The sequence below is a fragment of the Chelon labrosus genome (assembly GCF_963514085.1).
Source record: "Chelon labrosus genome assembly, chromosome: 11".
Classification (NCBI taxonomy): Eukaryota; Metazoa; Chordata; class Actinopteri; order Mugiliformes; family Mugilidae; genus Chelon; species Chelon labrosus.
In genome coordinates this window covers 10,151,205-10,176,506 of record NC_140344.1, presented here as the reverse complement: position 1 = coordinate 10,176,506, position 25,302 = coordinate 10,151,205, and the positions used below count along the sequence as shown (strand labels likewise).

The 25,302-nt window shown below is 41.6% G+C and overlaps 1 protein-coding gene across 3 annotated transcripts in view; it reads right to left on the bottom strand.

Annotated features, from left to right (window-relative positions):
* The window catches only part of plxnb2b (plexin b2b), a 109,757-nt gene that overhangs the window by 21,041 nt on the left and 63,414 nt on the right, over positions 1-25,302 (bottom strand). For all 3 annotated transcript variants that reach the window (XM_084555453.1, XM_084555451.1, XM_084555452.1), the window contains 16 exons: positions 15,176-16,305; positions 14,197-14,388; positions 13,939-14,064; positions 11,799-11,899; positions 10,186-10,312; positions 9,472-9,631; positions 8,810-8,921; positions 8,181-8,292; positions 7,741-7,842; positions 6,957-7,052; positions 6,256-6,343; positions 5,709-5,893; positions 4,495-4,643; positions 2,550-2,652; positions 1,722-1,858; positions 1,071-1,253 (listed from right to left, as the gene is read on the bottom strand). In XM_084555453.1, coding sequence (XP_084411579.1) covers positions 1,071-1,253; positions 1,722-1,858; positions 2,550-2,652; positions 4,495-4,643; positions 5,709-5,893; positions 6,256-6,343; positions 6,957-7,052; positions 7,741-7,842; positions 8,181-8,292; positions 8,810-8,921; positions 9,472-9,631; positions 10,186-10,312; positions 11,799-11,899; positions 13,939-14,064; positions 14,197-14,388; positions 15,176-16,303 — 3,101 coding nt within the window. In that variant the 5' untranslated portion in view covers positions 16,304-16,305. The remainder of the gene's footprint in view (positions 1-1,070; positions 1,254-1,721; positions 1,859-2,549; positions 2,653-4,494; positions 4,644-5,708; positions 5,894-6,255; positions 6,344-6,956; positions 7,053-7,740; positions 7,843-8,180; positions 8,293-8,809; positions 8,922-9,471; positions 9,632-10,185; positions 10,313-11,798; positions 11,900-13,938; positions 14,065-14,196; positions 14,389-15,175; positions 16,306-25,302) is intronic.

Genomic DNA, 25,302 nt, shown 5'->3' with positions numbered 1-25,302 from the left:
ATTTTTTAGCAATTAGCAATTTAGCAATCAAGTGCAAAAACTAGCATTTGTTTTCCACAGATCAGAAATAAGAGGGAAAAATATTTCACACAGGCACCAACATGGACACTTGGAAACCCTTGGAGGACAAATCATATTTTAAATACTGAAAAAGGTTACTGACATCAATAACCTTTTCTGAGGATTCAGACAGAAAGACATTTTGCAAGGCAGAAAACAAGGCAGGTGCCTTTCTAAATGTCCAATTTTCTACATACAGTACTTTTCTCTTTGACCTTGCCAACAATGTCAGTTTAGCAGATTTTTATTTTTTGTGCTTTTCTACTTCGAGCACTAAAGTACATGGAGACATTTTCAAACATGAAAGTCAGTCTATGTCTTATTCTCTAATGTTTGTCTATTATGATGACGAAACGACAGCATAACATTTTCTTTCAGAGATCAGGGAAAGAAGGACTCTGGCTGAACGATGTTCATCAGACCAAGCAGAAGCCTTCCAAACAAGACTTTTGCAGAGCTCTGTCAGGCTATATGAAAGGACGGCAGTGCTTTGAGCTAAGTGTTGACATCAGTATGACAACACGCCCTTGCAAGGATAATGTTAACTTGGTCAGGTAATGTAGATAATATTCAGCAGAGTCTGTAGGATTCATCCTCTGGGCATCATGCATACATATTTCATACATCTATCATCAAATTATCAAGACATTTTTAAAAACCTAAAATACAACCTCATGTTGGCACCTGAGGAAAATTAATCGGGGCATCAGCGACATTAATGGGGACTATCCTATGGAGACCATGAATGTCTGTACAAAATTTCACAGCAATTTACAGATTAGACAGTTTCTAGTCCCCTAGAAATTCCCTTAGGAAACTTAACATCTCTACCACAGAAGCAACAAGAAAAATGTCTTCATGATCAGTGGTCAGAACGGACACACATAATTTCCCCAAAATGTAACATTATAGTTCTATACTTCAAGGTAAAATGAAGTGCTTATTACATATTGCCATACATAATTACATAATATTACGATTGGAGGTGCATGCGACTTTGTTAAACTGACCAGACAAAGCTTTCTTTGGGATGGTGGTTCAGCATAATGGGGTTTTCCAAGAATTGGAAGGCACTTGGGATGGTTTTTGTGGTATTCTTTCCATACTTCATTGTGACGGCGAGAGGGTCAGAGGGCATCTTATCTGCTCGGTATTCTCCTGTCCGGCAGGTGATTGTTGCTCCGAAGCCCTCCCTGCCAAGACAAGGACACAGCTTAGCACTTGCTGGCTGAAGGCGCGGGGGTCACACAAGGTCACTGTGCAGTGGAAGCCAACATGGCAGCAGTCTGACAGCTTGTTAAGTTGCGGCTTTGCAGCTTCTCTTGCTTGTTATTTTTCTGTTACCTCTGCCTAAAATGTCACTGTGGATGGGATTTGACAGAACACTTGCGGTCACAACAGTAAAGGCAAACAAATTGTAAGCGAAAAATCCTTCCTGCTTATGACACCAAAGTTAAGGTCAATTCCATTTTTACTTCAGAAATGTATTTTTTTTTTAAAAATAAATAAAAAAAATCTGTGGGCGTCAAAGTGTTCATACTGTAGAATTTGCATGGAATACAATGTCTGAATAACAAGTAGCTCTATTAACTGAAGAGGCTGAATTGAAACAGAATCTGTCTTTGGTGTGAATGACAATTATTTAGATAAGGAATCCTTACACAGTGCAGTCCACCCCTCCGATGGTAACCTGGACATCTTCCTTACTGCCAGTGTCCAGGAATAGTCCAGAAATAGTAATGAGGGTGCCCCCGGCTTTAGGACCTACAGCAGGCGTCACTTTTTCAAGCACTGGGTCCTAGTCAAGGGGAGGGGGAAACCAAATACAACATGAGCACATATTCATCTTTACCCCTGCAGGGACGAACAAGTGCACACAGCCTCCAAATCGCAGGCTCGCACACACAAGGACAACACACACAGATACAGGGCTATGTCATGAACGTACACACTTCCTCTCTCCCTCCTTGATGTACGCCCACCCACTCTATCGGAAACATTCAGACACACAAACTCCTACAAGCACCACATCTGCCTCAATTTGCTGAGCAAACAGTTAGGCGGAGCACTCCCCTGTGGGGAAGCTTTAGCGGAGCCAGAGATATGAAAAGCCAGTTAAATAGCTATGCCGTGGCCTGTTAAAGCATTACAGAGGAAAAAAATGAACTACTCCACAGCATCCGGTTAAAGAGGAATGCACATGCATTCTGGCTTATACAGTGCATTATCATTATTATAATGTATCTACATGTTACATTTACCAACACATGAGGATGTTGTATTTGGACAATCCACTTAAATGACATGCCCTTGGTATGTTCTGATAAGAGTTTCTCTGCAGTTAGAAAATGGAAAACATAACAAAACCCACAAAACAACTAAATGATCTGAAAGCTTTTGGATGTACTTATTATATGGGTCAAAACTCACAGCTAAGGACCATCAGATAGTGTGTGTGTGTGTGTGTGTGTGAGTGTGTGTGCATTTACCCTGTAGGTAAATTGCATGGCCGAAGTTCCTTTCTTCCCTCCCTTCACCTCCACCTCCACCTGCCCCCATTTTACCGTGTTAGGGCCGATCTCACACACCACGCTAGACAGGGCAACAGAAAAACAAGGAACGTGACAAAAATGTTAAAGGCTGGGACTGCAACCAAATAAATTTTTTATTTCAGGAGTTGAATTTAACCATCAGCTGCTTGGCACTAAACAGCACCTTAAAGTTTGTAATTAGAGTTCCAGTTTTGACCTCCCAATTAAGAGTACCTAACTGTGAAAAAACAGAAAGAAAAAAGAAAAAAAAACATGGCTGCTTCCAGGTTTGCTTTGTTTCTTTTCCACGAACAACAAATGCTCATTAACCAACTACGTGGTAAAATAGATCAGGGGCCAAAGTGGTTGTTTGTGGGTACTGGTGTAAAACGTAAAAGTCAGGGAAACCTTACCCAAGTTACCAAGTAGGAAATTAGACTTCTGGTTGCGTTTTCGTTTAAGTTACTAGTTCCCATCAACAAAGTTTGTAGAGGCTGCGTGTTTGTACCTTAACAAAAAATGTGAGTATTGCGTTTTACTCACATGGAGAAATTTGCTAAAATAATAAAATAATAATTAAATAAAAATATTCAATGGCCTATTTATTGACATGCTAAACAAGTTTAGCAGGTGTTTGCGTAATGTCGTTGACAAAGCAGCTATGAGTGTAGCATGATTTCTAATGCCAGATAGTCTGCTTCTATCCCTCAGGGATATTTTCCATATTTGTGTGTCTGTTGTTTAATGGGAGTCACGTGATAAAGCAAACATGTCCAGGTCTGCTGCAGTCCTTGGGGTAAATGTGTTGCTGATGAAAGAGATCAGAGTGTCACAACTCGACAACCTACAGTTCAGACTAAAGTGTGAAATAATGAAATATTATCATGCAAATCCTGTCAGGACTTAAAAAAAAAAAAAAAACGAGGTACAGTACAACCTGCAGAGCAACCATAGCTGCCTTGCAACTGTGATCTTCTAACGACAAGAAGATCACAGGAGCCATGTTAGCACTGAAAGTGGATGATTTAAGGGTGAAGCACTTCCATCTGGTCTCATAAATCCTGGTTTATGCCTCATCATGCAGATGGCGGGCCTAGAATCTGTCATAAACGTGGCTCTATGCTGCCAGGTGTCCACAGTCCTGGCCAACGGCTGTGGGGCAACGATGTGGCTGTTTTCTCTTTTATAGACCGTTTGTATGAAGTGAGCACTTCTTAAACACAGCTGTGACTGGAGCGCATTTACGAGACTTAAAAGTTTATTCCATTTTCATACAGGGCTCGGACCACTAAAGCACCCTTGGGATGAGGTGGAACAGAATGTCTACATCATGAATAGACCACCCAGCAATCTGTCTTAATTGTGTGCGAAGCCATCAAATCAGTGCATTTATGAATATATAGCTCAAAGAATTGAAGCTGCTCTGAAGGCATATCCTATCCATCACCAGCCACGTACACTATGAGTAATTATAAAACACAGCGTATCGTTAAAGAACAAACCAGAATAAACCAGAGAATCCACCTGGACTTCGTGCACAATTCAGATATCTATGAGCTCTAAAAGCTCCACCAGCAAACAGTCAACTAGAGCAGGAAATGGTAGTATATACTCTCATGTTTTAATATTTCTTCCACCGGTGGCATTCCCGTTTTGAAAGAGTGTTTCCAAATCAACCTGCGTCTGGAGAATCTCAGATCAATACAGTGGTATAATGACCTCATTAAAATATACAGCCTGGTTACCTTGAGAAAAGGGAAAGAACTCCTGACACAGACAAGTATATCTACGCTAGAAGTACAGAATTATTTTAAAAAGGATAAAACGTGCCCGTACCCAGTTTGAACCAACAGCAGACAGTGTACATGCCGCTGCTGTACATTTGCATGTATTCAAATATTACCTTGTGGAGACGGAGTACTTTTCAGGCTGATGGATACAGGGTTGCCCAACCACCTTGATGCTTTTGATGTCTTCCGCGTTGATGCCAAGGTTGGAGCCACGGATCGTGATGGAGATGCCTCCTTGCAAGGGGCCGAACCGAGGGATGATCTGGACGGGGCGATACAGTGTGTAGAGGGGTGGAGTGAGCGTTTACAGGAAGAACGGATTGGAAATGGATTTAAACAGATTAGCTGGGCAACAAAGAAATACAAGAGATTTACACAGTTTGTTTAAGCAACTATTCAGCAGACTTAAGTATTTATAATTCAGAGTGTTTAATATTCAAGTCCATCATGGAGAACGCCATCAATACTGCATGAGTCACGTCTGCATGTATGTGTGCACGTATTAGACCCTGACCAATACTGGATTTGTGAGTTGAACCCAATAGATATTAAGAATTCCGACTCCCATATGAGGGTGTTCTGTGTAAACACACAGCATGCACAAACATTTTTGTGAGAAGGTCCATGGAATATATTACAGGAATCCCAGAAATGTAAAATATTTTGAAGACCATTTTATGAACGCATTGAACAAAATCTGATTAAACTCGAATCAGTAATCTTAAAATAAGATAGACAATAAATCTAAAAAAAATATGTGCAGCCATGCAAGCAGCTTGGGCCTAAATGCTAACATGCTGATGTTTTTGCTATGATCCATGTTTGGAAATTAGCATTAAACACAAAGAAAAACGGAGTCTGACTGGAATATAGACTATAGAATTTTTTCTGGTATTTGTTCAAGCATTGGTGTAAAAACTGTAATCTAGACACTGTTGTACATAATAAATCTGTCAGACACTCAAGGCGATTTATCAGTTATATCTTTGTTAGCTGCCGTATGCTTGGTGATAACCTCTGTCACAATGACATGAGCCAAATTACTGATGGATTTTAGTCAAGGACAAAGAGACACCAACAATTAAGTGAGCAAAGAAAGAATTGATCCAATCAAATGCACTGAAAAACAGCGCAACACGCTCTCAAGGAGAAACAGACAACTGTGTCAACACAAAGAGGAGAGAGAAAACACATAACTAATAACCTGCGTCAATAATCCAATCACCAGAGTCAATGTCTTCTCTCTGATAATCACAAGCCTTTAAAGCAGGCACTGTTTCCAATTCAAATGTAAACACGAACCGATGACAACACTGTGACTACTCACGTCGGTGATCTCGGGGTTGGGACACTCGATGCTGTGGGGATCCTGGGACCCTTGCTGGTGAGAACTGCAGAGCTTCTCGTACACACAGGCCTTCTGCTTGCTGCACCACACACACCTGTACTTTGGGTCCGAGTTCTTACAGAGGCTGCAGTCCTCCCTCCCCATGGAGCAGTTGTACAGGGTGACTGAATGGGCCATATTTTACATCATATTCATTTTCTTACAATGTGCGTTCACTCTTTGAAATTATATTTCTATGTCCTCACTGAAAACTCTCACAACTCCGTTCAGTAAAATGCATCTCAATTTTGAAAGTGGCATTTTACATTGCAATATAAAATGCAGGACAGGCCTCAACATCATTTCTCTATGAATTCCTCTGAATCCTTCATATTCTGTCAAAGCGTGTTCAGTCATTACCAATTAATTTTCTGATTAATTTTCGGTTGGAGATTAAAGGTAGCTTCCTGAAATCAAATGGAGGCCCCACACTGGGACTTGCACAGCATTATAAATAAGACCTCCACATTAAAATGTGAGAACGCACCGTTCAGCGTGCTGTCCATCTTCTTGCCAGACGCCTTGTCCTTCACGTAGAAAAGAACATTGGTCTCTGGTGACTTATCGTAGGAAAACTAAGAAATTGGAAGAAAATGAATTATTAATACAGAAGCCAGTGATTAATGGCACTTAAGCTCTTCTCTGCAAACAGTGTGGGCTGCCGCTACCCTATGCCAAGGGGAAAAAAAAAAAAGAAAGAAAAAAAATTATACCAGTCTGGCAGATTTTCAGCTGAAGAAATCAATGTTGGAAAAGAACATAGCTGGGGGCTAGGCACTGTTTGAGCTTCCCAATCACAGAACTCACAATGTGGAGATGGAGCGAAAATAACTCCAGTGAGGGGAGTTTCTCCATTAGAGGGAGCTAGAGAATATCAAAGGCCCCGGGAAAGGCTACTGCTGAAGGGTGACTTCATTTATCAATCTGGAACATAAAGACAGCTGTACATGGAGAGAATGTCTGCATATAAGCTATTTCGCGACAGTAATCTGAACTCAAGTGGCTCTCTACAATATTTTTTACTCTTTCACTGTTGTTCCAAATTGCACTTTGATAACCAGGTCCACAAATCAGCCGCAGTTCAAGGACCTGTGGCGAGTGGAGGGAAAATTGGCTAGAAGCTCAGTAGAGGAGCAAAAGTGTCGCATCAAAACGAGCGCTGAGCGACGAGCAAGCAGCCACACTCACATCGAAGCCACTGAAAGTGTAGAACGACCCGTCCTCAAACTTGACCTCTTCCTCCACATTCCTCATCAGCTCGGTGCCGATGGTGAAGGAGCGATCCTGGAGACGGAAGCAGACAAATAAAATGTGGCGTATTATTTCATGCACATCCTGTTTGCACAAGACGGTTCTCTGACGCTTCCCTCTGTTCATATTACAAAGCAAAAAAATGGAAATGCAGGCTTTTCGAAGTTTGCACGCTGGTAAATGTACTCTTTGGACCGAGCCTTCAGCATCAGGCAGTGATTTAGTGCATGTCTACTGCAAAAGCACAAAATATGGCTGCTTTATAATTATAATTGTTTTTCTAATAGCTCATTTTCGCAATTTTGTCATCAGTGGAAGGCAGCACATCTTACTGTTGTTCCACACTGTGTATTTATTTGTTGGTCATTGTGGGTCACAGCTGACCAAACCCAGGCAGCTGCTGGCTTCATAGTAAACACTCTAACTTCCTTACACCCGATTGGATATTGTAGTGCTATGATAGCATATTTATGAGTCATGGTCTGTACTTTACAGTAATTATGTACCTGTAACAAAATAATTCATGTATTGTCATATTTCTTAAAGTAGTTAATTGTACCTGTATGTCTTTTTGTCACTGTGTGAGCAATTTTCTTTGAGATGTGAGTACTGAATTTAGAAACAGGTTAAAACTGGTTTTGACCAGTCTTATTAACCGTGGCCTTTATACAATACTCAAGTGTTAAGAGATGTTTTAAATTCACTGCCTGTGCCATTTTACCTTGTAGAGGTCCAAATTGATCCCTTCGAAGCTGATTTGAGTCTTGAAGCCCACGGGGATCAGCACAGGATCTGGATTCTCAAACTGAGGACACTTTGCTCCCTGTTAGGGCATCAAAACAAACCAAACCTTTTAATCATTCACATTTTAAATATGCCAACCACTTAACAGACACCCTCATCTGTGGAGACAGATAAGTGTATCGCTGAAACATCTGCTGACTTGTAAATTGATATCCTCCGCCCTACAACATTTGTCATGCAAGATGGTGGCAGCCGATAGTGGGATTTGCGTTTTTATTAATTTTCTGGAGGAATTTGGATTACTCAGGCGCAGCGTCACATGTGGTGATTAGTTTTTTGAAAGCTCCGCTATACTTCTGGCAGCATTTAGAGATAAGCGTCCTTGACCTTTAACACGAAACCCTTGAGATGGCTAACCTGACGGTGCTTGATGATGCTGGGACCCGTTACACTGTCGTCCATATCGCTACAGGTGTGGTCAGCTATATTCCACTGGCATCCCCAAGGACTGGCCACACATGACATGCACCTGAAAACACAGAAACATGTAAATAATGACAAGAAAATGCCCTCACATACATAATTGGGTCAGATCACATATACGTATCAGCACGCACAAAGAAAATCTAAAACATGCAAACTCATCAGAGAGCGTCCGGTGCAAAAATCTATGCTGCTGACAATGAAATGGATCTCTGCAACTTCACATAAGCAAAGCTCGTTCATCACACATTGCTCTGTGTGAGAGAACTGAAGAAAAAAAAAACGGGGGGGAAAAAACTGGCAAGATCGACTTTCACTTTTTGATTAATGAAAAGGAAACCGAGGCAATTTCCTCGGCTTGGTAATAAAATGTAGAGAGAAAATGCAAGAGGTGCATTTAAAACCACCATGCATCACAATTTACAAACAGAGCCTTGATCTCTCATCTGTTCATGCATGGTGATACATTTCCATCAAGGTTGTCAGCTGATGCTGTGTTCAGTGTCACTGTGTATTTTTAGGGACTGACGGAGCAGAGCTGATAGATTAGGAACCAGACTCACGGTGTGTTTTCAGATTTCCTCACTGTGGCAGCACAGTTGTAGAACTTGAACTCTCGTGTAGCCAGCTCCACAGTCTCATTGACAAAAACCCTTATAGCCACGGCCACAAAGTCTGGGGGAAAGAGCAAAGTGAGGATTAAAGCTTTGCGCCTGTATGGAAAGACACATTGTGTTTGGAAAGGAGTCTGAATTCAAGACATTACGTATATGACAAGATGCCATGGAGCGTTTAAAGACAAAAAAAAGAGGGATGATATATTCTGATAATGAACACAAGTGCCCATTAAGTCCACAGCAACCAGTACTCCCAGGAAGTTGTTTAGCCAAGATGGTAAACCACTTTGATGCTGGTATAAATCATCCTGTGGTCACTTTAGTTTTTTGTTTGGCCAAACAATTGAATAATAATAAAGGTAATAAAACTAGATTTTAACTCAGGCAGCTTCTACAGAACAAGGGTATTAAATTAGTTAAAAATGTAAGGTCCACCTTTCCTGATACCATAATGCTGTGTTGTAAATAATCTATCAACAGATCACAATCATTCATTTGAGAGAGTTATTCTCAATACAGTTAACTTTATGGGCCACTGCTCTCTCTGTCTATAATGGCGAGTGTTTTGCCTTCATAAAAACAATGCAGGTAAAATAGAAAGGCCATACCTTGGTTCTCAGGTGTTTGTGGTATAAGCGACGGCTGGGGCAGATGACACGAGACCTGACCAGAATCCAGCGTAGTGCCTTCACTCTGGAAAGACCTAATTTTGCACTGCAGACGATCAGACGGTCCAATGGCAGGAAGGGAGGGGATATTAATCTTTACCTGGAACAGATAAAAACACACATAGAATCTGAAATTATATGATTTTTACTGACAGGGATGTTACTTAAACACAAAGACTTATTTCCAAGTTCTAATCAAGTTAATTTCTCAGTTGGTGTCACTCACAGAGCAAATGTAGTAACAGTACAGAAACTGTTTCCTTTTGAAAGACAGGAGATTGATTGAGAATGAGAAAGGAGGAGGCATGCTGTTGATGGAAATTCAAGTGTGAGTCAGAAAGGGAGGGAAGGAGAACGAGGCAGAGAGCGGGGGAATGGAAAAAAAACAACATGAGAGCGAAAGCGAATAAGAAAGGCTCTCCATCTTCAGACTGTGAGCACACTCTAGCAGGTAGGTTATAATAAGACAGTTGGAGTTTTCTGGACGGATCAATACAGAGCAGGAAGACCTAGAGTCCAGGGTCTCTGATTCACAATGTAAACAGGTTATTGCTCGGGCTATGCATGTCGGTGTGACATGCATGTAAGTGGAGTTGAGAGGCTAATAGAGAACAAAGTGAAAGAGGATGAGAGAGGAGAGCTGCTGCACTGTACCTTGTCAGTCTTTTTGCAGGAAAGGTTTGGGGGATAGAAGGATACAATCTTGACGCACTGCTGCTTGGGGCTCCACAACCAGCCATTCTTCTCCTCTGCCCGTCGGCACTCAGACCTCCTGGTACACCTTCAGACGAAGGACGAACAACTCCCATCAGCCTCTGCTCCACATCCCTTAAATGCTTTCACAAAGCCTCAAAACAACACAGCCTATGGACTCTAACAGATTTTTGATGTGCTTGAGCGAATAACAACCCAATGCTCAAGTGACTTCATGCAGGGCTTGTGCAGATTTATAAAATAAAAACAACTAGTTTTGCTACTGCATGTAATTTATGTAACCTTTAAGAAAAAAAGTCCTGTTTTCCTTTGTTGCAGCGTCTTAACTGTGAGACTTTTAGTTAGAATAAACACACAGTATATTGCAATAAAATGGGATAAGATAAAATAATCTTTTACTATATAAAAAGCCATAAGAACATAAGAACATAAATGTGTCTACGGTTTATAATGCAAACTTTACGTGATGAATCAAGTTATGTTGAGTTAAATATTAAAACAATTAGCGACATATATAATTTACTGTGTTGAATTTCACAAACCCTACACATCGCCCAGGGGAGATTGAGGTATTATACATAATCTAAAATAACAATACGGTTTAAGATTTCACGTTTTTGTTATTATCAGTTGGGTTCAGTACACAACTCAAAGTAAAATCTACCTTTTTTTTTAGGGAAATACAATACAAAACACACAGGGCCTGATGGTGTGCAAACAAAGAGAAGCATGGCACACACTCAGTGGAAATTATACGGATTAAATTGTTTCGGAGAAGTAAATGTATGACAAGCTATGTATGACTTCAAATACATCGTTTTTGTTATTTAGCAATTCGTCAGTTATTTTCTTGATTCTTCAGCCAGTCGTCTTTGCCACATGTCACTGTCCTTGAGCTCAGGTGTCTTATTTTCTTTGACCAAAGACCCGAAGATTTTCTAATAATCAATGGAAGTTCAAACCATCAAATCTTTTATCTGAAAAATGACTGAAATGATTAAGCGATTATCAATAGAGTTGCTGATAACTGGTCGATCAGCTGATCAGCTATTTTTACAGCTCTGATATTCAGTACTAAGAGATTTTTTTTTTTTACCTGTTCCTGATCGCATCCCTGAAAAATACATGGTACATGCACACCTTTCTACCCTCAAGACCCTGATAAATATAGGCTGATGAGAGTAAATTGCACAGTCTGCCCTCGCTGCATGAGGCTGACAAACAGCTTTAATTCCTTACGGCTGCACGGACAACAGGAGATGGAATATAAACACCAAGGGGTACTAAAAGTGTCTGCAATAAAACAGTGAACAAATACCCCGCTGTGTTTTACAGATGGAATTGCATGTGTGGGTGTTTGTGTTAGTCTGTTGCCGTGTGCATGCATTTGCAAGTGCGTGCATTAGTGTACATATGTATGTGTGTGTGTGTGTGTGTGTGTGTGTGTGTGTGTGTGTGTGTGTGTGTGTGTGTGTGTGGGTGTGTGGGTGTGTGTGTGTGTCCGTGTGAGAGAGAGAGAAAGAGAGAGAAAGCAAAGAGAGCGAGATTCTTACCTTCCCTCCAGGACACACCAGCCACAGTAAGGGTCCCTCAGTTCCACGCATGATTGGCAGTCTTTCTTTTGGAGGCACGTCTGCACTGGCACCTTGGTGATCTGCAGCATTACAACATAAAATATAATCAAGCTCTGCACCTTAGGGGGGACACTGCACAGCAAAGGAAGCATTTTAAGTACAGCTAAAAATCTGTCCTGGTTTAGTTGTAGGTGAGCAGAGTGGGAGTGAAACAAGTCCTCTCATAACACATGGCGTCTACCCTCATGTATTCCTAAAACAATTTACCCAGAAGTGAGAAATAACTAGGTACCATTACATTTTACATGCAGTTAAGCACTTCTTAAGATGTTGCTTTAAGGCTTTAGTTTGTTTAAAAATGCTCATCAGATTGTCTAATTGTATCTGTTCGACAATCTTAAATTCTTCAGAAGTGTTTATCAGATAGTCAAATATCCTTAGAAACTCTCCTCCCCTCTGATCAGCAGGGTTGTATCTATTTTTAACTTTTTTTTAAAACTTCCCATCACAGACAATCTGACATTCACAACCCTTGGTCATAATGGTCAGGTTTGGATGGTATTAAACTTCTTAGATGACTTCAATCAGAACTTCTGTACTTCTGCCACTATCGTGTATAGATCTAGTGTAGCACTAGAAAGACTGTCTAAAAATATTTAAAGCTTTTCTCATCTTGTTCCTCAGTAAGAAAACTAGCTTCTGACTCAACCTTCGACTGAGGATGCTGGGCAGAGCTGTACATAATTTCTATTTCCAACACCAGTACTGATCGAGAAAATACGTCTTTTAACCCCAAAACCTTTGAATCACTGAGAAATCTCTAGACTGGTCAGCGATTCAAATAGACTGCAGAATGAAGTGAATTTAAACTGCACTATATCTGGTACAGTCATCCTATGAATGTTAGAAAATATATATTGATGAAATGATTCTCTGCAATATTTCTGTGCGTCTATAAATAAGTGTGTAAACTCCATGACAACCACAGACCTCATTAACCTGGTGTAAAAACTGTTCAATAATTTATATTATATATTTTATATAATAATTTAACCGATTCATCACAAAATAACCGTTATTCTGTGATTCTGTTGTGATACTTCAATGTCTACCTGGAGCCATTTAACATTACAGTGCTGTGATATTATGTATTTACTAGGGGTGAGACTTTAACGCTTTAATTGTGATTAATTAATTAAAATTAACGCATTTAATCGCAGTTTGCGTTCTAAACAACACGGAACCTTTGTCAGTGCAAGATTTCCTGGCACACCGATTACACTCATGCACACGTCAGAGCTCAGCTAATCGCTACCAAAATAGAGGAATCGGATGAAAATATGTTACTAGGACTGATGGAAGGCACATTTCACTTCAAAAAACTACCTGATCGAAACAGAGTTTGCATACCACCGAAGGACTTCAACCCTATGGTGCCATATAAATGCAAAACATGTTGCAGTGAGTACAGAAACTGCCAGAGCTGTTAGTGCTAGCAGTCCCTGTCCGAGTACGGACAAGACACGTCAGCAGCCCAAACTGTTTTTTTTTTTTTTTAACAATTTACAGTCTATATTGTTCTGAAATGGCGCTTTAACTTTAGGTCGGTTCAGTTTTGACCAGGGATATTTTCTATTTCTTTTTTCTACTGTTTTAAATTGAAATGCAATTAAATGCATTTTTCCAGACATTAAAATTGCTTGAGTTTACAATATTCATGTCTGTGTCTATTATTTGATTCAATAAAATCCATTTCAATTAAGAAAATGTTGCTTTTGGGGGCAAATATTGTTATGTGATTAAAATGCGATTAATCGAGATTAATTAATTACAAAGTCTCTAATTAATTAGATTAATTTTTTTTAATCGAGTCCCACCCCTAGTATTTACAGCATCAGTGTTTTCTGCAGGAGGGAATTCAACTGTCTTGTATGACAGGAAAATATATCAACATCCTTAGTGGCAGAACCTAGTGGGACATAGAAAGTATAAAACTGTCTCCATGTAAATATAACCTTCCAGTGTCATTGAGAAACTTTTCTGAAACAGACATGATCTAAAGGATAAAGCCATTTCAAATGCGCGTGCAGCGTATGTCACACTGTGCATAATATGTCACCTTTTTCTCCGTGGTAACGTAGAGGTGGCTCTGACTGAGGTCAAAGAAAAGGTTCTTGTTGACCGCCATTCGTGTGGTGTCGCCAGGAACCTTGCTGTACATATACGGCTCTGTGGTCAGGTGTACCTGGACAAAAAAACAAAACAAAGGGGAGCTTTGTCAGATGTGAAGTTTTTAACTCGTGCTACTCTCCTTCCCTCAGGTAAAATTTTAAAGGGAATAAAGCAAGGAGAAAAGCAGATCAAGAGAGAACTCCACCTTGAAGACCTCTCCCTGGTTGTTGCCCAGGAAGGCGATGGTGTGATCATTCTCCACAGCCACAGCCACGGCGGTCAGAAGGCCCAACTTTCCGGCCATCACTGCCTCTGCTTTTAAGGCATATCTTGGCTTGCTTGCAAGAGGGGAAGGCAGAAAGTCCGCACCACACTTGTAGTTCGTCAACATATCCTTCTGTAAAGGGAAAAGATATCCAAGAGGACGATGACACAGTGCATGCCCTTTAATCAGTAAGGATATGAACGTTGTGGCACGGGTCGACCATAGCATATTTTTCTTTAAATTAACAAACTAAATATATTTTTTTTAAAACCGTTTGGGATAGACACAAAACAGCTTATGGTAACAAACATGACTACTATATACAGATACATTGTGTGCTTTGCATTGTATTGCAAGCCGTAGACACATTTCTGCTCTTTTAAAGCAGCAGAGTTATAACGGTTGCTTTATCTAAACAACTTAGATTTAATTATCATGATGTGGTAAGTGTATTTATTTCTCCAGAATGTGCTGTTGGCACTGTAGCTTCAGTAGAATGGCTCTTTTCACATGAGGACAGTATTAGATGCTAATGTATATGGCTTTACCGCATCCAACAGATTTGTGAAAATCAGTTTTCAACAGGCAGGGAAAATATCAGCTTTTATCATGAGACCAAACATTGTTTTCTACACGGCCAGATTTGGCCTTTGCTATATGGTATTATTTTGGATGAGTTGAGGGAATTGAGGAAACAGACAATTAAGGAAAGAAACTGTGTGACACCGAATGAGCGAGTTAGACAGAACAACACAAAGGATCTGCAGAACAAAATAAACACTGAGACAATAAATTAACAGGTGACACGTGTGCATTATTGACTACACCTGGGAAATCTTCAGAACATGTCAGCTTCCCACATTTACTTCAAATACATTATTCTAAACTTCAACCTGCTGAAGAAAGAAGAAGCACTTACCGCAATTTTTGATGTGCAGAATTCATCGGTTTTAGACGAGTAGGGGATGTCCACAGCAGGAAACCCAGAAATCTTCCCAGAGTCACTGTAGCAAGCGCTGATGATATCCACCAGTCGCTCGTTGATGGAGTTGAGTGGGTACATGCAGAGAGCAGAGTCGGTGTCATCGTCATCTTGTTTCGCCACCACGAACAGGACTTTATTCCACGAATCGACACTCCCATACGCACCAGATCTAGTCATAGCCCGTGCCAGCTCTTTTCCTGGAGAGGCCACGTACGCAGCTTGGACTTTGTTATATTGGTTATTTGTACCGCACTTTAACTGGAGCTCTGTGTGGGAATAGTAATGGTGGTCATCTTCGCAAAGACGAGACACAAAGGTCAGGTTTTTATTATCCGTACCGTCAAGAGTCCGAGAAAAGAGGAAATAGACAAAACCATCCTCTTTGAAGGCATGCCGGAAGTCGTGTAAGTACTTGGGAACAAATGGTGTCGTTTGTACCGTAGAAGCCTCTATGATGCTCTCAAACACAACCCATTCCCGGTAATCCTGAAGGATCCGTGTGCTGATGAGTTTTGTACTGTCCAGGCTTCCATAGCCCTTCCCAACAAGAAACACACTGAACTCTTGTTCATCTTTTGAAAAGGTAGACATGATGCCCACCACGTTCACATTATCCTCTATGCTAGCCACATAAGTCCTCTCTCCTTTATTGTCACTGTAATACAGCTGCTGCTCCACATTGGACAGGTTGCGGAGGGAGCAGATGCCCCGGTAGCGACTGCCACAGACTATAAGTGAACCGTTGGACGGGTGGACCAGCAGAAGCTTGTTGAGGTTGGGCATGGGCCTTGTGTCCTGGCAGGCTGAAGCAGGAGGTGTACAAGTCCGGGCATCTTCTTTGGGGCCCGTTTCCGCACGCGCCTCCTGCTGGAGGGACGACCCCAGTTGAAAGACGGTGTTGACCGCTCCCAGGTAGATGCGACCAGTCTGTGGGTCCTGGACCACATTGTTAATGGGAGTCACAGACTTGAACTCCAGGATGGGGATGTTGCCGCTCTCCTCCTGGGCTCGTGAGATTGACTGGCAGAAGAGGAAGAGGAGGATGGAGACCCGGCTTGCCATCTCTGGGGGAAATAGAAAAGAAGAGGTGTTTTATTATTAATGCAGTTAAGTGCATATATAAATGTACATTGAATACAGAAACACAAGACCTGAACTAACGGTGAGCTTGTGTGTTTAACCCAGGCCTTTACAGTAACTACACATATCCGCACGCATAACTGAAGGGCTGGGTTAAGCTGTTTTTTTTTTTCAGACCTCGCTCTTAAACCTGGAAATCAATACTCTTTAGGGGGTATTGAAAGAATAAAGTGTATTTTTCCAACCACCTGTTCATGGAGACATTGACAGTGTTGTATTACAGTGAGTATATATGAGAGTGATATCAATCTTCGCATCAGCATGAAATCCAAAAAGCGTATTTCCCAAAACAAACCTCTCCCTCAAGAGTTAAGGTAATTTTCTTTAATCAAAATATAGTAGTAGCGGGAATGAAAACTGTTCACGGATCATGACTATAAAGTGGAATTTATTCATTGCATTCAGCTCCGTCTCAAGTGAAGAGGCAAGTAAAATAAACCAAAGTATCAAGGGTCCCAGCACGAGTAATTTGGGTGAACTAACCCTTAAAGGGCTCTGACTTGTGACACAAATCAAGATATAGATTTATAGATTTAGGTTATTGGGGTAAACCCAATTTAAAAACTGCCTCAAGCTAACAAGTGTGTAGTGTAGGAGTGAGTTTGTGTATGACTCAACTCTCTGCTCCAGTTACATAAAGGCTGTGTTATTTTAGATTTAATTGACTTAATATCAGAAATTATCACAGATGAAATAATAAACTGCTCCGTGTAGGGGTAAAGAAAGATTAAGGCCAAGAGCTAGATTTCACACCATAACACAATACAATCCTATTTGAAAAGCTTGGATGTCTTCCAACTTCATTTGCACTTGCGCTTTTTCAACAACACCTCCGAGCACAATGTGTTCAGGAAGTACCCTGTTTTGTCTCAGGAAACATGATCACACAATATCCTTGTAAAATACAGACCGCATCATGTTCAGACTAACAGCAGGTGCCTGTGGAGTCCTCGATCACTGCTGTTTGCCCAGGCTGTGGTAAATATGGAGCTGCAGGTGGCTTTGAGGCAGCTATTGCCCACACAGCAAATGTGTATCCATGTTTGCATTTGGTTTCGGGCTCACACACTCTCCGTAATATCCTCCTTCTATTTTCACCTTGCCAGTCAAGTCTGTAGGCACATTTGTCAAATTGAAAAACCCTGATGGAACTTCCAGGAAGTCACTTGCCAAAGCTGTGTTTTGTTTTGTCAAGCTGTCTGGACTAAGTGGAAAGACCACTGATTAGACATTTGCCCAAGGGGGGACCCTGTTAATTTCACTGGAAACACTCATTTGCATTTAAGTGCCCACTACTCGATTTGATGATTTTATTTTTCTTCTCATTTACTGCCTCAATCCTTCTCCCTCCCCCTAGTAACCCATTTCACTGCATAAATGTATCGTGCCCTTTTCAATTCATAGCCTTAAATATTTCCATTAAAATTGAGATGGTGCAATAAAATCCCTGTCTGCGCTTATTCAGGACAGAAATGTGCGTGGTCGGGTTTTACAGCTTTAATTAAGAAGGAGGGGCAGTCAGCATTGTGTCAAGATTTAACTAAGAGGAGGTGAGTAAAAATAAAATCTTTAGTTTACACGCGCGCTTACAGAGCGGGCAAAGACAAATATTACGGGAACAATAATTTCAACCCTCAAAGTGACAAAACTTCAATTTCAAAGACATTTCCACTGGCAATTACAAGCCTGTGTCAGCTTTAAGAGGTGACACAATAAGACTTATTTTTAAGTTTCCACTGAAGCATCACAAAAACCGCGCAAGCTGCAAAACATTCGACGGCGTCAAAATGTTGACAGCATAAGCAAAAGAGAGCCAACCTGCAGTGACAAAGAGAGGCGTCAAATTCTAAAACGTTGACAGAGAGACACAGACAAATGGCCTTAAAAACAATCGTGAAGAACAATTGAACACCTCTGCGAGTCGATCCCGTTGCAATAAACTTTGCTCTGTAAAAGTGAGGTTTACAGAACCTTACTCAGGAAAGTTTCTGTAGTCGTTTGAAGTCATTTTATTACAAGTAAGTTTATGTTTATGTTAGGGGTTGTACAGACTCGTGGACTAGTCGGTTTGTCGACTTCACTCCCGTGCCGTGACGCTTTAAGAATCGACTAGTCGCTGATCACATGACGATAACAACACAGACGCCTCCAAGCAGACAGGTTTGAGCTCAGTGGGTCATTGGAGCAGCGGTTCATTAAGTGTGTCGAAATACTTCTACATAAAGATGAAGCCCATACTACCTCGGCATGCAGATTATGTAAGTCAGTCCTGAAATACAACTAAAGTACCACTGCAATGCACACTCATCTGAAAAGGCATTTAATTAACAACATCACCAAACACCCTGCGGTAACAAAGAGAAGGAGGCTGCAAATCAACAGTTTGATGGTGAAATTCGTTGTCAGAGTTATTAGACTTTCAGAAAAGCTTTCTCCGGCTACACTATCCCATCTTACAACACGCTGTGGAGTACTATTAAATGCTATATATGGTGCTAATTTATAAAGGGTTATACATATGTGCAACACACAGTATGTATCACATGATCCATCTATTCTCATCACATGTATTCAGGTAAAGAATATAGATTTCATTGTTGCAAAGCTTTACTCTGGTTTTATTAGCGTCGCCATGAGCGACTCATCGATGTTCAATTGATTTTCATCACATAATAGTCGACGACATCTGAACTTGTGCAAACCCTAGTTCATGTACACATAAAGCTACTTTCTGACAGTCAGATGAGAATGATTGTGTTTTTTTAACCGGACAGATTCAGGCCCTCAGACATGCCACATGACCTTTAATATGCTTTTTTTTTTTTTTTTTTTTTTTTTTTTTTTTTTAAATCAGCTGCTCCTATAAATATCAAACCTACAGCAGGTCTGTGCATCTGTAAAATGTCATCTGAAATTAAACAACGGCTGTTTTCCTAATGCCGCTGCGTATTTTACTGACCATGCTGTCTAAATACTGCGTCACTGCTTCTTTGAATGTACTCCCACTGTGCCTCGTTATCCACCAAAAAAACTGAAATATCTGTATTTCTATCAATCTGCTTGGACAAAAAGACCACACAGATAGACTCTGCAAAAGGAGGATTATGTCAATGGTTTTTGTGACGGAAAATTACTTGATTCCCTTGACTCCCAATACAACACGCTGTGACAAAGCAACTCTATCAGACTGCAAGGACAATCATCTCAGGGTGCTCATTTAGGTTTCAGAAAACCAGTACCACTTACAACCATGACTTCAAAGAGTCTTTTCCCTGTTCATGCAAATCCTATGGCCAGCCCCCGATCAGGAAAAAAAAAAAACACACACACACACGAACAAATTTCCTTCAGATGTTGCATTGTGGGTCAGTGCAAACGAATTTCTTAACATATTTCAAAGGAGCCCGTTCTCTCCTAGGATGTCTCCTTCTGTCGCTCTATCACTTTTCATCCTTTTTTTTTTTCCACGGGCTTAATCCTGAACGCTGGAATTAAAGAGGCTTCAAAGAGCTGACGCCTGGTGGGGGTGACACAGGTGGAATGAGGCCCATTCCTCCCCAGACCAGCCCACCACTCTTTTCTCAACACGTCTCTGGCTGCTCTGAGAGAACATGGCAACTGGGCATACCATCCAACACGTGGCTATTCTGAATAAATAAAAAGCTGCTAAATTTAGAGGCTGCGCACCGCATCAGCCTGCAGCTAATGAAGCCTCCAATGGCCTGGAATAAATAATAATGAAACACATAATGTGCTAATGAAGCTGGCACATCTGAAAAATGTGATCCTGTGTAAGACACAATTGTTGAATTCAAACAGCCTGATGCCCGTGTTGATTTAGGTATCTCATCTACTTCCTTTCCACGTTTAAATTCTCAGTTAAATTTAAAGCAAAGAAGAGAAGAACTTTAAATTGACTATCCTGAATCATCCTTGACTGACTCAGTATTTTAACAGTGAAGCTCCCCTCAGTGGTGACAGTAGAGCCGGGTTGTGATATAAAAACGCTCCTCATTAAAAGTTTATTAAAACAGCGCTAAAGCGGCATAAAAGATAATGATGTGATAATTCCATTGCAAATAGGTGGCCCTTGAGCTATGAAGGTGAAAAGATGTTATCAATTATTTGTTCATTCATTCCAGTTTTCCAGATCTTTGTCCGTACTTCCTTTAATGTCAGACGTGCAAAAGGTTGGTGAACTGTGTAATACTTAGCTCAAACAGACAGATTAAGGTCCTTCGAGGAAATTAAGCCTTTTACATTCGAGCTAAAAACATGGCTGACCGCGCACCTGCATCCAAACGCTTAGCTTCCTTCACCGGAGCAGAAAATACCGGCCATCTGGAAGAACCCGAGAGTCGCCATTTTTCTAGGAAATTTAGCAAGGACTGCAACAACACAAAAAACTTCCTATAGGATAAAATGTAGTGCAGACCTGTAGCACGGCCGAGAGTAGCTGTTCTGTCCTTCTGCTAACTCGTCACTCGGGCATAGAATGCTCTTTTCCAGTTTCTTCTTATTTTTCACACCACATCAGTGTGTTTCAATCTTTTTTTGTTTTTGCTATTGATCATTCAGCTTTTTTTTTTTCACTCAGCATTGCCATGGAAACATTGATAGGGTAGCTAACTCAAGCTTGATTAAGAGTTTGTTACTTAAAAGTACCTGTGTCTAATACAGCAGTCTTTCAGTAGGTCTCACCTTCATGAAGGTTTTCATTTGTCTGTATCTGGTTATTCGAGAGGACGTACCTTGTGCTGCTGTTGAATCGCTTTACAAAGAAAGGCGATTCTGTTATTCAGCCTCCTCACTGATACAAATGGGGTGGGTAAAGTAACAGAAACCTCTAATCTGAATCGTAATTAAACACTGCAACCTCCACATTTTATTACATGACTGCAGACTGCCTGGATAACGTGAGGACTAATCAATAAACATGAATAAACCTGACCTACAAACCAGCCAAAAATACATTTATGATCCCTGACAAAGTAGGACCGGATGTACTTTAAATACATATTATAGTCTTGACATTAGGTATTGTGCCCTGCTGACCTCAACATACCAGCAACAATCTATTTCTTTTGTTGGAGAGGAAATAAATGTCAAGAGAAAAACTGTTGAGGTACGACATGCGCAGGCTTGTATGCAGCACATGAAGGTGTGTCTCTTTGTTGCCTCGCTAATCATCACACACATACACACACCTTTTCATCAGATATAGCACCCTCCCTCTGCACGTTAGGACCTGTCTGGACAGGAGAAGCGGCTCGCAGCAGAGTCAAATGAAAGATAATTGAAAAATGGCAGGTGTGCGCACAAACACACACACACACACACACCGATTCCCGGGCTTAGCGATACATGCACATGCAACCAATACGTCCAGCGGCTCAGCTTGAAGTGCTGACGACGTAATCCTGCTCCGACCACACACAGACACTCCTCTCTTCAAACTGCCATGCTGCGTTTTCTTTTCTTTTTTTTTTTGACACAGGGCCACTAAAACCCAGCACGGAAGTCCAAGTGCCTTTAGGCCAATCCTCTCACCGGGAACAAGTGTGCGAGCGTGTCTGGGCGAGGGAGCTAAAGATCAGGAAGGAGAAAGGGAAAAACAAGAGAGGGGGGAGAAATGTGTCCATTGTCATTAGAACACACACACACACACACACCCACACACACACACATAAATAGTTACACAACAGCTGACCTGGCAAATTTTGAAACAGCATGAGTGCTCTTCTTACTCATTAAAACAGATACAGAAAGGAAACAGATAGAATAGATAAAACACACCCCACCCTGAAAACATAATAGGATATCACCCCATACCGTGATCATTCATATTCAGCACTTTCTTTTACCGGAGAGCTGGCTTTGACAGATGCCAGCTATGACATTGATGTGGGGGGGTGCCTTCACATTGAAACCGCTTTCACCGTGATACACCGAAAAGTGAACTGGTATTAAATTACTCGCTTGTCCCCAGAGGCCTCAGTCCTGGGTGGAGAAGGGGGAAGGGGGAGGTGATCGAGGGGTTAATGCTCTTGCCGTGACTCTCAGGGCACGTAGGGGGCTGAAAAAGCCTGATAAAGTGTGTACAAGGCGACATGACAACCTGGGTTTGGAGCCGTAACAAGAAGCTGCAAATGAGGGGCGGATCCTTGTCCTTTATTTTCCCGCCACCATCAAGGGAAAGACTAAAGCATTGTTAAAGATGAAACATGAAGTGGGAGAGTGTGAAGAACTCTTTCTTTCTCTGCATGTCTTCCGTCTAGCTTTTTTTTTTTTTTTTTTTTTTGACATGCAAAAGCTCTTGTCCCATCGTCACAGTGAAATCGTTTCACAAGTTGGAATGGGAGGCTGGTGTGACGATGGCAATCCAATTTCCATATGAACAATTACCCTGCCGTCAGGGCTGGCAGTTCATTTATTTCAATTTGACTGACTGGGACAACCACGCTCACCAAAGCAGCCAGCCCAGCCATTGTATTCAGGGCACCAGGCACAGACAGTGGATTGATGGGCCTGGTCCATTTTGGTTGGATCCAGCTGCTCGATCCCAAATATTCTAACACCTTTAAAGGTGTGACCCAAGGAGTGTGTGTATCACACTTTGCTGGACAATACTGTGTGCACCAATTCTCACATCTTGTGTCTCTTGTGTGTCTACATGTGTTTTCCCTCTCGCGTTTATTTGTCTGTTGTGATGTATGACCGTGAGTCAGATGACGGGAGCGCATCCCACACACACACACACACACACACCATCCTTTTAGGCACAGCACTTTTCCTCATTAGGGCTGATAGACTGTTTGTGTGTCTGTTTACCGCTCCGTCACCATTTTCAAGGCTCCTGCTATCTCCCCTCCGCCAGCTGGACACTTGAGCAGCAAGAGTGCAAAACCACAGCCTCACACACACACACATAAACTATTTGGGGAGAGCACACATTTAAATGTGCTTGTGCGCAGTGATACACACACTCGCTGCTAGACTTTTCTGCCTCATACCTTTCTCAGCGGCCAACCTCGCGTCTCTTGTAATCTCTCAATCGATGTTTGTCTCGCAAACAAACACACAAATGCGACCTCTTTCTGTCTGGGCAGCAGCAGCTTGGGCTAATCTCCCAGTGCTAACTGGTCGCTCCCACTGGCCGCTCCCAGTGCTAACTGGCCGCTCCCACCCCTCATCCCTCAACCCTCACCCCCCACCCCCAGCTGGATGTTGCAGCTCTTCAGCGGGACAGAGTGACTGTTTGCTGTGTGGACACAGCTGGTGGATGTGGGAAACCTGATTAAACGGCCAGCCTGGCAGGGCAGAGCTACTTTCGGGAGCCAACCGGCTTGTCCGACCTGCATCGCCACCACATCCAGACGGCTGTTAATGCACCCAAACAGTTGTAGGGGGCAGGCATGCATACACAAACTCCTCTACTCGACTCACTCGCATATTCACCTGGGATCAAACTCAGTCACTGCACATGAACAGTGCTGCCCACATCCACAAAGGCTGCAACTAAAAATTTTTTGTGATTGATCGATTAATCCTTTGGTTTCTAAAAATAATATACAGGGAAAAGGCTTCGAAGATATAACACTTTTAAAAAAATAAATAAATAAATGCTGGCTACATTATCCTGTCTTACAGCACGCTGTGAAGTACTATTAAACGCTATTGGCGGTGCCGATTTATATAGGCTATACATATCTGCAGTGCACAGTACTGATAAGCGCATGTGTACATGTTCAGTTCTGTTGTGTTCTATTCGTTGACATTGTTACTGTGGCTGTAGAGAGTGTTTTCTTATTTTTTATTTTTTGCCGCAGAACGAGAGCCGCATATTACAAGTATCAGACTGAGGATGTTTATGGTGTTGACGTGGGCTATGGCCAACAGTAGTTTGTGCTCAAGCTTCAATTACCTTGCAGAAAAGCCTCCGTGGCTTCTTTTGTGTGAAATGCTACAATATGTATTCGGGTCAAGAATATAGACTTCATTGCTGTAAAGCATTACTTTCTACTGTGTTTTTATGTAAGACGTCATTGACTAGTTGACTTCAACTCGACTTTCACCATATTGGAGTCAACTTTAAAAAATCAGAAGTCGTTCGACCCCTAGTGTCTGTGTGGGTTCTCTCTGGGTGCTCCGGCTTCCTCCCACCGTCCAAAGACATGCTCATTAGGTTAACTGATGATTCTAAATTGGCCGTAGGTGTGAGTGTGGTAAGGCTCCAACCCCCCGTGACCCTCCAGACAACAAGTTGTTAAAGAAAATGTATGAGTGAATGTCCATTCATTCTCTGTCAATCTACTAATCAACTCATCTTTACAGCACTACACACCACCCTAATTGCTTTTTGAGACATTGACTGATGGCTGCAGAGTATTTTCTTTTATCCACTTGTTCCTGTCAGAGTCCACACTTTTTTTTTCTTTTTTTACAAGAACATGTATTAACTAAGTAGTGTCTTGCTCAGGGGCATTTCAGCACCTGGGAAGCTTGCGCTCGAACACAGAAACTTAAGTCTCTGCTTCTTCTGGTTGGAGGGCAGCTTCCCTAATCTGAACACCACCCTGAGGCGATCCCCTGCTCCTGGCATGCTTGCATGCAGTACGCACTCACGTTCCAACACACATGCAGCGACAATTAAGAAGTCAGGCAGGCAGACTGACTGCTGGGAAGGAATCCATTACACACCTTATTGGTTATAATGATTTCACTTCACCAGCATAAACGCCAATGAGCCATGAAGGTATGTTGTAATGTGGTTTAGTCTCAGTGCCCAGCCTTCATTTGGTTTCAAGGGGAATACTGATCTTACAGGGACTTACTACTCACCCACCCTCTTATAGAAATTTACATGAAACCTTACTCGAAGTGAAGCTATGACTATTGAATGTTTGGACCATAAGGGAGTA